Source organism: Haliaeetus albicilla, chromosome Z, assembly GCF_947461875.1.
Source record: "Haliaeetus albicilla chromosome Z, bHalAlb1.1, whole genome shotgun sequence".
Lineage (NCBI taxonomy): Eukaryota > Metazoa > Chordata > Aves > Accipitriformes > Accipitridae > Haliaeetus > Haliaeetus albicilla.
The window spans coordinates 18,848,126-18,860,441 of record NC_091516.1 but is presented as its reverse complement, the minus strand read 5'-3'; the positions used below and the strand labels follow the sequence as shown (position 1 = coordinate 18,860,441).

At 37.3% G+C, this 12,316-nt stretch overlaps 1 protein-coding gene across 2 annotated transcripts in view; it reads right to left on the bottom strand.

The window, feature by feature from the left end:
* UHRF2 (ubiquitin like with PHD and ring finger domains 2) overlaps positions 1 to 12,316 on the bottom strand; it is a 93,528-nt gene that overhangs the window by 8,768 nt on the left and 72,444 nt on the right. For both annotated transcript variants that reach the window (XM_069776040.1, XM_069776042.1), the window contains exons 9-10: positions 11,607 to 11,711; positions 476 to 582 (exon numbers count right to left, since the gene is read on the bottom strand). In XM_069776040.1, coding sequence (XP_069632141.1) covers positions 476 to 582; positions 11,607 to 11,711 — 212 coding nt within the window. The remainder of the gene's footprint in view (positions 1 to 475; positions 583 to 11,606; positions 11,712 to 12,316) is intronic.

Sequence of the window (12,316 nt, the reverse complement as noted above, 5' to 3'; positions counted from 1 at the left end):
TTTTCATAGAAAACTATGATGGAAGAAAGGGCTAGCAAAATAGGAAAGACTTCTTTTAGCATGCGAAAATGAACATGCTTTCTTCCTACTTAAATTTCATAACTTATTTACCCATTGAAGAAGAAATTTAAAAAGAAACACCCAGAATAGAAAACTTCCACCCAAGAGTTTTGACAAACTTCTCATTAAATTAAAACGGAGTCCTCTGAAGGAAACTGTAGGACAATTTCAACCAGAGACATGACTACTAGCTGCACCAGCAGTACAGTAACATATTTCATTGAGGTGTGTGTTTCTTTAAATCAACAAAACATAATGCTTGATAAAATGCTTCTTAGCAGCAAGAGGCACTACTGTTTACAAAAGCAGCATGTACAAGAGTAAATGAATATTGCAAAATGTTAGTTTTAAATTAAAGCACTACAACCCAGTTATTTGTTTTGGAATACTTTTTAATTTTATCTTCAAAACTTACCTGTTCATGTGTGTCAATGTCTGATCAAATGAATGTTCTCCAATCCTTTTATTGCCAGAAAGATCTCTACCCCCACTCCCAGTGTAAGTGAATTCATCTCCTCGATCCTGTGCAAGAAGATTATCCTTCATTTTAACACTCCAAAGTAAAGCAACTCAATTTACAAAAAATGTGACTTCATTTGTTCTATTTATTCAGACAGAAAAAAACTATAATCCAAAGCATGAAAGATGTGTTTTCAATTTCAGCGTCACTGTCCTACAGTAGCTGTGCTAGCACAAAGCTACTGGTCTGGATGGAACGTATTGTCCAGAAAATTCTTATTAAAAAATTGCCTGCCTTAAAAAATTGGACTTTTGCATCTCTTAAAATCCTATTTTTGGGGAAAGGAAAAAAAAAAAGTGAGGAAGGGAACACATTTTAGCAAGTGGTTAATTGCTCGAGAGCTTTCATCTAGTTTACAAGAATATCATGTTTGTAAAATACATAATAAATACCTTGGAGGGATCACTTCAGCTTGTGCAAGGGGCTAAGTGCTAATAAGTACAAACAGTTCTGCCTTATATACAAGGCAGTTGCTTTAATGCAGTAATAATCCTGGCTCTTCTGAACTAGTAAGAGTTTAAGCTCATTTAGATTTGCATTTTGGAAGATGATACAATTCTGTAGTATACTTTCTACATAGAATTTTCTTTAAATCAAAGGAAGGTTGATAGAATCTTTTACCGTGAACCATGAAAACAGTCAAAATCTACATACACATAAGTAAAGCCAGTAACACTGTTTTCTTTAGGAAATGTATCACAAAAATTCATATTACTCCTGGCAAATACAAGCATTTCTAGAAATATATATATTCTACAAATATATTTAATATGATATATCTTTGGAGATGCAAATTTTGCATAAAGCGTGAAGCAGTAGTTGAAGATAAATACTTAATAGGAAAATAATGTTTATATGAATTTTTATAGCAAAAATCTGAACATACTTGTATGCAGTAGTAAAATTCAGTCAATTTCTTACCACTATTAAAAGTCTGACATTATTAAGGATCCAGTGCAAGACTGTTACAGATATTTCATGACTGACAACAGCAGAAAAAGAGAAAGTTAGAAAGAGAAATGCTGGTTGAACAAGGCCATAGATTAATCATAGAAATTATTTTTATTTTATTCTGTGTAGGGAAAACCTAACAGAAATTTAGCTGCAGTATTAAGAGTATTTCTCATTCAAAATTTATCTAGACATAATAACAAGCAAGTGCTATGAAGTTAAAAAAATACTCAAAACCTAACAAAGACACACATAAACTCTGGTATTTCCTTTCTTCAAACAGCCTACTTACTCTGCTCAATGAATCTCTAAAAAATAGCAGGAATAGAATGATGTTGTATGAGGACAATATATGAAACAACTTCAAAAGAATGAAAGACCAACAAGACAAGAACTATTTACTAAGACAGCATGTAAAATAAATATCAGGTATCACAGAATTGAGCTATGTTCAATTTTTCAGTGACTGTCAAGACAAACAAAATGCACAGATCACACAAAGATGATTGTGATAATAATATGATGAATAGGGATGGTTTGCTTGATGAATCAGGCCCATTCAAACAAATTGCATTTTAACAATGAATAAGAAACTTGTGCCAAGTTCAGAAAACCAGAAAGATGTATCTTGGAAAGTCATGAATCCAGAATGATTTAGGTTTCATAACAAAGAAGAGACTGAATGCATGTTCATGGTGTAGCAGAGTGGGGAAAAGTGCTAAGGCAGTTTTTTGATGTATAAGCAGAAATAAACTGAAACTGGAAGGTGATTTTTCCCTCTTTTTAGAACACAATGTTGAGACAAATATTGAAATAACACATATATAAGAATGTAAAAAAATAAAGGAAAGACAGAAACACTACATATGTGAGCAAGACGGAGAAAATTATTTACAAGACAAGACAGGTTCTTGACAAATGGACCAACTAGGTAGAACAATCTTCATTGGAAGAAAGTATTGAATAGACTTTTTTTTGGCATAACAGACAAACATAAATCAAGGACAAATCACTATAGACTTAAGCCAAAAAAACAAGTATGAAGGCATAAATGCAACAGTATTCATAATTACCTACTGGAACACACTTCTATGAAAAATGGGTTAAACGTAAAAGGCCTAAAACCATCAAACTTCCAGTGTCTTCAGAGAAAGACTGAGTGGTTCTCTGGGTGGCACTCTTTAACCACAGGCAACCACATGACATTGTGCTTGAAGATAGCACAGATACAAGGCCTATGCACACATGCTCACCTCTTGGAATAGATTCCACACTTGATAGGTTACATTGGTTCTCCTTAATTATCCAAGTGTTCTATGCATAAATAGGCAAAACTATACAGATTTGGGGGAAACTGGTAATCCAAGGGAAGGAAAATGGAGGAGAAATGGAACAGCCATGGACCACAATTGTTACAGGTCAAATAACAAGAAGATGGCATCTTTTAACACCCCCCAGTGTAAGGAAGGCTCATTTCTGCTTTGCTTCCCAGAAGAACAACATTCACTTATTTCACATCAGACATATATATAAAAAAAAAGGATTGCAGGGAACAAAGACACACATTTCCTAGGATTGGAGGAAAATGACAGAGATTTTGCCATATAGGGCATTGATTTGGACTGGATGAAGAGAAATTGGGAGGACATTTGAACCTCTGATGTGAGAGCAACTCCTAAACAAGGGGAGGAAGAAAGCCCATGAGAATACGTAAGTGGTTGTAGAGACAGAAAATCTAGAATGGCAAGAGTAAGTGATGCACAGACACAGAGTTCTTAGAGTGGAAAAAATGTGGAAATGAATACAGCCCATGATAAGTGTAAGTAAAATGGGGATACTGGTAGTCTGGAGACCTAATGGGAGACCTATAGAACCTATTTCCATCATGGTTATGGAGTTTTACTTTGAAAGTGGAATATGCCAGGAATATTCACACAGCTTATTATTTGGGATCTTTTGATGAGTAATGACTTATTAAAACAATTTCTCAATAGCTTTGAGTTCTGAGTCTATCTATAGACAATGCAGGATCTTCCTACGACCCGTAACTGTTCGACTGATAGCCTGTACGTGACAGGTAAAGGCGGAAAGCTATTTTTTTCTCAAGAGGATCAGAAAGCAGAGCTTAAGATACTGATACTGCTGTAAATTCTGCATTCAACAGTTCAAGAAAACATTCGGTCAACGGAATTATTGATGTCTGTATGTTCTTTAAGAACATTTTTAAAATGTTCTTCACTTCTTTAAAATAACTGTCAAAAAGGCTATTAAAACAATCTTATCTCTTCCCTTCTTTTCCTTCTTCCTACCTTTTACCCATTTTCTTACCTCAAAATATGTAACTCTGCCATTTCTCTTCTGCTTTCCACAGCTTAATTCAACTTTCTTGCACCAAAACATTCTTTCAACAGCTAGTAAAACCTTTGTTATTCTGTCTTCTCTTAATGCCTTCTGTATGTCTCATTTTCTTATGTTGCCTCCATAAAGTTACTTCTTAACTGTCCTGTCTGTGAAGCTTGATTATGTCATAGAGCAAATGAACTTCAGCCACAGGAACACGGACCCAGTAAGTATCTCATATTGGGGCATTTGAGTGGAAGATGAGCCTGAAGCTCTAGTACTATAAGCCAGTCAGCCTCAGACATACAACGTAAGCAGATGGTCAGTTTTATTAAATCACACTCCACTATTTCAATGTTGTTACATAATCAGCTGTAAGTCTAACAAAGAGATAACGGAGAACAAAAAAAGTAAGATTTTGAATTCTACTTAAGTGTTCAACGACATTATTTCTATGGGTTGCTTTTATACAGCAGCTGACAGGGGCATTAGCTACTTCAATTTACTGGAATATCCGCTATCTCAAGATACCTCTCAATTATTTTAGCTTTTCATTAACACCTCTTATATTTTGCTCAGATTTCAAAGTTTGGTCCCAACATATACATAAAAATTGCATTGATCAGTTTGTAAAATACGCTATTATGAACACAAACTTCTTCTAGATGAGTGTATTGGGTTTGCGTGGCAAGGTTTTGGTAGCTGGAGGGCTACAGGGCTGGCTTCTGTGAGAAGCTGCTAGAAGCTTCCACTATGTCCGATACAGCCAATGTTAGCCACCTCCAAGACAGACCTGCCACTGGCCAAGGCCGAGCCCATCAGCGATGGTGGTAGTGCCTCTGGGAGAACATATTTAAGGGGGAAAAAAACCCCAAACCCTGGGGAGCAGCAACAGCTGCCGGAGAGAGGAGTGAGAATATGTGAGAGAAACAACCCTGCAGACACCCAGGTCAGTGAAGAAGGAGGGGGAGGAGATGCTTCAGGTGCCAGAGCAGATATCCACCTGCAGCCTGGGGTGAAGACCATGGTGAGGCAGGCTGTCCCCCTGCAGCCCATGGTGAGATGGCAGGCTGTCCCCCTGCAACCCATGGAGGTCCACGGTGGAGCAGATATCCACCTGCAGCCCAGGGAGTACCCCATGCCGGAGCAGGCGGGTTCCCGAAGGAGGCTGTGACCCTGTGGGAAGCCGACGCTGGAGCAGGCTCCTGGCAGGACCTGTGGCCCCGTGGAGAGAGGAGCCCACGCTGGAGCAGGTTTTCTGGCAGGACTTGTGACCCCGCAGGGGACCCACACTGGAGCAGTCTGTGCCTGAAGGACTGCAACCTGTGGAAGGGACCCGTGCTAGAGCAGTTCATGAAGAACTGCAGCCGATGGGAAGGACCCACATTGGAAGAGTTCATGGAGAACTGTCTCCCGCGGGAGACAACCCACACTGGAGCAGGGGAAGAGTGTGAGGCGTCCTCCCTGTGAGGAGGAAGGAGCGGCAGAGACAACGTGTGATGAACTGACCGCAACCCCCGTTCCCCATCCCCCTGCACCACTGGAGAGGAGGAAGGAGAGAAATCGGAAGTAAAGTTAAGCCTGGGAAGAAGGGAGGGGTGGGGGTAAGGTGTTTTGAGATTTAGTTGTTATTCTGCATTATCCTACTCTGATTTGATTGGTAATAAATTAAACTAATTTCCCCAAGTCGAGTCTGTTTTGCCTGTGACGGTAAGTGGTGAGTGATGTCCCTGTCCTCATCTCGACCCACGAGCCTTTGATTGTATTTTCTCTCCCCTGTCCAGCTGAGGAGGGGAGTGATAGAGCAGCTTTAGTGGGCACCTGGCATCCAGCCAGGGTCAATCCACCACAGTGAGCTTCAATCTTCAGTCTGAACAATAACAACAACAAAGTCTTATTGGCTTTTTTGATATAAGAAACCCCAAAATTTCATCAGTTCATCAACCCCTCGATTCATCAGTTTCACCTCAGTAAAACATAATGAATAGAGGCTAAGATTTTGATTAATATTACAAAGCAAAATAAAAAAGCACTAAGCCTTTTTAAATGAAGTTATTAAATTCAAGACAAATATTAACTATTAGACAATTATATTTGAAAGGATTTTCTTTCCCTAGTAGTGGGAGTACCTGAAACTGAATCATGTCATCATTCATCTCCATTAAAGTCTCGTAAGTCTGTATGCATATAAGTGCTGACAGAATTGGTCTATCTGCCCAATTGCCTGATTTATTTTTGATAATTTCATGGTTTAGCACTGCAGTAAAAGGTGCCAATTAAGAAAGGAAGGGCTAAATTACACATTTAATTTATAAATCAATAAAAACCCCCTTGCATTAAGTGCGAGCTTGAATATATCACAATCAGTGCTTCTGATTCTTCCCCACAACCACCCTTGACAGCAAGAACCTGACAGTACTGTGGCATGTTCCACCACGATGAAAACATTTAACCATTTTAGTGTTAGCCAGTCTGAAAATCTGAACAGTAAGTAAGACAGCTTCAAAACAGGTGGCTAACTGGTGATGGAAGTAAGTCAACATTTTGAAAAATAACTCCCAAGTGAAAGTACTAGACAACTACTGTATGTGCAGCACTTTCTGAGGTTTTTCTTACTCCTTTCCATGTTCACTGCCAAAATGGTGGACTACCAGACCTTTAAACTAAACATTAATATGTAAATAATTCAGGCTACCCAATCTGGATTCATTATTTTCTGCTCTGTTCAATATCAGTTCCGACTTCAACTGAGGTTCACCAAAGATAAAACACACAGAAAGCCTTTTCAGGTCAAAGACATTTTTTTGTAATGGGACCTTACTTAGGAGGTACAACAGGTTTTTGAGACAACATTTTTTAATTACAATTATTTTTGACTACCTACCTGTTAGAGATTGCTGAGTGATTGTTTTTCTGAGGGCAAAAAATCCTGCAACCTGTATGAGTAATTTAATTAGCCTACTATAATCCTAGTTAAAGCAAGGCAAGGAAAATCTTGCCTGTCTAAAAGACATGCACTTACTACTTGACATTCATTTATCTCTATACATATAATTCGAATTTGTTAGTTTCATCCTTCTTTCATTTCCTGTATTTAAATAAATGCTTAATATCATAAGAATTAATTTTTATAAGTGTTCATGTGAAAAATCCATTAAGTCCAGCAAGAAACTCATGGTTTGACGCAACAAAGATTAGTAAATTATGCTGATCCTTCAGAATTTTATGAAGGGAATAGATTGATGATACTCCATATGTTGCACTAATATGACTAATGTCTCTTGAAAATGCATGAATTTCAGAAAGAAAAAATTTCAGTATGTTAGGCATTCACAAACAGAAACCAAGGCCTACATCCTTGACCTAAGGCACTATGCCAGACAGAATGTTTCTTGGAAAGCATGAAATGTAAAAAAGAGCTAAATGGTGCTTTGCTAAGCATTGGCAACATTAATTTCTGCTTTTTAATCTGCTTTATCTTGTGTCAAATGGGTTCCTCAATGCTTTAGAAACAACCAGACATGCAAAGTCCTGCAAATGAACTTTGGAAAAGCACAGATAGGGGCAGTATAGACACAGATTTCACACCTCATTATGAAAGAAGCTGACAAATAGGCAGATAAGACTACTTTGAGAGCTGTAGTGCTAGCAGTGAAAAATGACAAAAAGCATCTGTGTAACAAAGTAAGGCTTTTCAGAATGTGAAGGTAATTCTTCATATAATGCAGGTACAGAGGAGACAATGAAATTCAGAAAATAATGCAAGAGAGGTATTTTTTAGCATTTTAGCATTAATTAGCATTTTGTATGGACTGATAGCTGACAATATGGAATAACAGAAGGAGAGGAGACTGTTGCAGAATAGGATCTGTTCTGCAAATCTGAAACACTGGTAAGAAGTATTAAAGCTACTGCCCTTCAAATTATGTCAAGTATGTCCTTAGTATCAGAGGTAAGAAGAGTGGACAAATAACACATCTGAGTGAAAAGGAAGATATTTGGTAGCTATCGTATAGCAAGATACTCGAACTCTTTCACATATGTTGGAGCTCCAAGCGGGTCCCAAACCAGAAGGGCGCTAACACCTCGGAAATGTGACAGCTTTTGAAAACAGCAAGTTTCATGGTGCTAAGCATCAGGTTTTCAGCTACATACTCAATCCAGGTAACTCACAATAAAGAGACACTCAATGTAATGGCTGTAATGAACTTGGTATGTTGGGTTCTCCATACTATTGAACAGAGTTAGGAAAATTCAAAAGGAACTGTTCCCTTGGTAACTTAGTCAGCATGGCATGATAATCCAGAAAATTGATATAGGATACTACATCTGTTTTGTACCAGGGTTCACACTGGATTCAGATGACTCGGGTAAACCCAGCTAACTGGTTAATAAAGCAGCAGGTCATACACACATATCTAGGTAAACTGCAACTCGCAATGGCCTTTGGATAGAAAACACTTTGCCTCAGACATGAGGCTCCTATTGCCACTTGATTTGGATTTAAAGCCATTTAAGTATGCAATTCACTACAGTACTGGCACTGCACCTTTGGCACTGGTGGAACTGATCAAGTGCTTTCACTGTGCAATGCACACTAAGCAGAGGTTCTGAAACGCTGTATCGTCATCACAGGCCTTAGGCAAGTCCAGTGAGCTAAATACTGTTTATTTGCAATTGGACTATTTCAAACAAGTGGAGTAACAGTTATACTGACACCTTGGAACTGATTACCCACACACAAGATTAATGCAAAGACACAGAACATTTAAAATGGACAGCAAGCCATTTCATGAAGTGGTTAGTGAATGCTGTGTTCCAGGCACTGAATGGGTTTGGTATAAAATATCAACGAACCTAAGCAATGAGTATATTTGCCTGGGGTCCCTTCTGAGTCATTAGAGATGCTATTCTCTTTTATACTCTCAGAATCTTTTACAAGAGGATGCGAATGATCACAGCAGATATTATTCTCCAAGAGATTCTGAATCTCACTTCAGAGATTTCCCGTATGATCCTATATGCAAAAGCACTTAAAGAAGAAACAATCTTTGTTCAGATTAAACTAAGCATACCACACAATTAATTGACCATCTTTACAACACTACCTCAACCCAACAGAAACATGGATCTTGAAACTTTTGAAAATAATCAGCAGTTTTAACCCCGATATATAACAATGACACAAAATAGAAGGGCAATTTTTCAACACAGAAGTGAAATTTCTTCAGCTACTTGATTTGACAAATAGACAAGTCAAAATACTTTTATCATGAACACTGTGATTGCACAATCACTGTTAATGTCCAATATCTAGTTTTTAAATTTTACTCTATTCTGAAATAATTCTTAGATTTTAAATTCCTGAAAAACTTCTCAATTTCTTCAGCTAATGTTCCTATTATGGTTACTATCAAGAACAAGACCAGGAGATTAACAATATTAACCTATTCAAGACTCTAAAGCTAACTAGTGTAATACTGTATCTTAAATAGGTAAGCCATGTAACTTGTCACTAAAATTCAAGGTTAAACTTTACAAAGAGAGATTAATGTGCAAACATTTTATATGCATGTAATTAAGAATGAGATTAAGCTTCATGTACAAAACAATTTCACCCAATGCTCATTTTGTAAACTATGACTGTACCCCTTCCCAATCTTGAGGGTAAATCCTGTACTGACAGAACTCGTCGTTACTGAGCTGTCCAATACATCCAGAACATCCCAACTTGAGCAAAGCTGCAGGCAAGTCTGGGTCTGCAGGATTCTAAGTTTCCAAAGGCACAGCATAAAAATGGCATGATCTGAAAGCTAGAAAGTGAATTCTATTTCCTGCAATACATTTTTGCAATTATTTTACCTCAATAGTGAACTGTTAATTTAAAGCCACAAGAAAAGCATTAAGATGGCAAGTCAGCAGTGTGCATAAATAGTGCATAAAGTTTTTAAACATACAATAAGTCTTCCAAAATGTATTTATTTCTCAATTTTGTAAAAATTTATACACAAGTACCTATGTCATACCACTAAAATTCAAGTAAGAGTCACCTCTCTTTTCTTGTTGTCATACAATAAAGTGACTAGATGTGATCAGAGGATTTTATCTGAATTTTTATTAAAAAGTTTCATTTGGGGAATGAGATACCATACTTAGGATACTTATAAGTACAGAATTTGATTTTTCTGTGGATATTTGTACGGGAGTTTAATTTCAACCTTTTCCAAAAACCAGGGAAAATGGACATAAATTGGGAAATAAAATCCAGTATATGAAAAAAGAACTAAAGAAAAACTAATTCCAAAAATGCACCTGGAAAAAAAATATTTCTGCCCTGTGTCCTTAGATTAGAGAATTGCAAAAAAGCTGACATTCATACAAATTTTTAGGGCATCTTCTGCAATACTTCTCCCCAACTATGCCTCTTCAAAATTATATATGTCATCTAGACTATGACAGTACTTAGGCATCCACAAAAACACATGATCCCAACATCACTTAGGTGAACTGGAAAAGACTTGCAAAGGATCCAATTAAGTTTATGAAATATTTTGAATAATTACAGCAGCAGAAATAAGGGGACATCAGTATCACAACCAAAAAAGGAAAAAAAGGAGTCTGCAGCACCCCAGAATAGCAGGTGCAACTACTGAGCAACAGTGGTCTTAGGGTCCACTGGCTAAAGGTCCCAGAGCTTGGGTTGGGGTTGAGTCTAAGGATGTAATAATGTATCCCAACACCAAGTACCTCCTCATGTGACTTTTTCAAAAAGACTCCTTCAGAGGCAATGCTCTGCAGCAGCAGCAGCTGGTAGGTGCCGTTGGCAAAGAATACATTACGTTCTGATGCTATTTCAGATGTTTATTTTTTTCTCCAGTGCCTTCTTCCTTGTGGTAAACAGCTATGCGTGTTTTAAAAAAACGGATTGCTTACTGCTTTATCCTTCACCTGATGCATGATTCAAAATTCCACCTGATGGAGCAGAACTGCAGGAAGGGATATACCCTGTGTAAACATTATTTAATTGCAGAAAACAGCAATCTATTCATAATTAAATGTTGGTCAACATCATGAGACGAAAGTTGGATGCAGTTACTGTTTTGTTTAGCAGCATAATAGCTTTCATTGCATTACTTAGATGTTAACATCAAAGTAGAATTTTTTTCCAGCGCCTTTGGGGATCATAACACAAGATACTGAGACCTTCCTAAGAAGTTCTGAAAGTGCTCATAAGTAGGAGTCAAGAACCTTCAGAACTTCATAGAATCAAGTAACATGTACCTTTTATTCTTGCTTCATTAAAATAAATGTATCGCATATTTAGAAACACAACAAACCCAAATGAAGAGGCATCTGTCTTGAAAGCAATAAAAATCATGGCCAAAGCAGAACATAAAATATATTATTTGCATATTATTACACTACCAGATTTTAAATAATACTAATTCAGGCTCCAAAAGTATACTGAAATTTAACTGCCCTAAACAATGTAAAATCCAGCTGTAATTGACATATTTTGCTTAAGTATGAGCACAAACATTCTTTAAGAAAGATTTCCTTACACAGTTTTCCCCCAAATACTAAAAACTATTCAGTTTGTAATCAGCAGTAGTTATTTTTTTCACCGTCATATTTGCATAAACATTAGTTTTAGGATCAACAACAAACATAACTCTATCTTTACAAACATTGACACATTAGAACAGCAAAACTGTTGCTTGCATAAATGACATACCACTTCATCTTCAAATCCTCCAGCTAATACAAGTGAATAAGCTCCATCATTACTGCGCCCATGGATGCCACCCACATGTGGTCTGTGAACACCTGCTTCGCTCACCTGGTAACAGAAAAAAGCCAGTTTCTAGCATTTTTTTTCAAACAATCAGTCATCTACAATCACTTTTAGCAATCAACTTACTGCTTAAAATATTGTACATAGCTGTTTGTGTAAATAGTTAATGTAAAACTGCGATTAAAGGCGAGAATTCCACTTGTTTTTAAAGAAAAAAAGCCAAAAGTAAGGACACTGAAAAAATAGAAAGACAACGTAGGACAGTGGTGGCACCAGAAGATGTAAAGGTACATTTTCTTCTTTGGGAAAAATCTCCACAATTCCTTCTATAAGCAGTATTTAAGACTGTATTCACTGCTATACTCCACTTGCACAGCCATTTAGAACAAACCAAAGCAGATGGAGATCTGCCAGTTTGGTAACATTTTACAATTTTTAGCTACGGAAGATCACAGTGACCAGTGTAAGGATTATTATGTCAGGTACTATTAAGGTAAAACAGTATGTGACCAACACAGAGGAGTATTATCACACTGCCTAAGGAAACGCAAGAAGCCATTCCAGCAATGTATGGATCATAAGCTAGTTCTCCAACCAGGAAAACTGCCTGGTAATGAATGTGCAACTAAGCCACAAACAGACCACCCGAG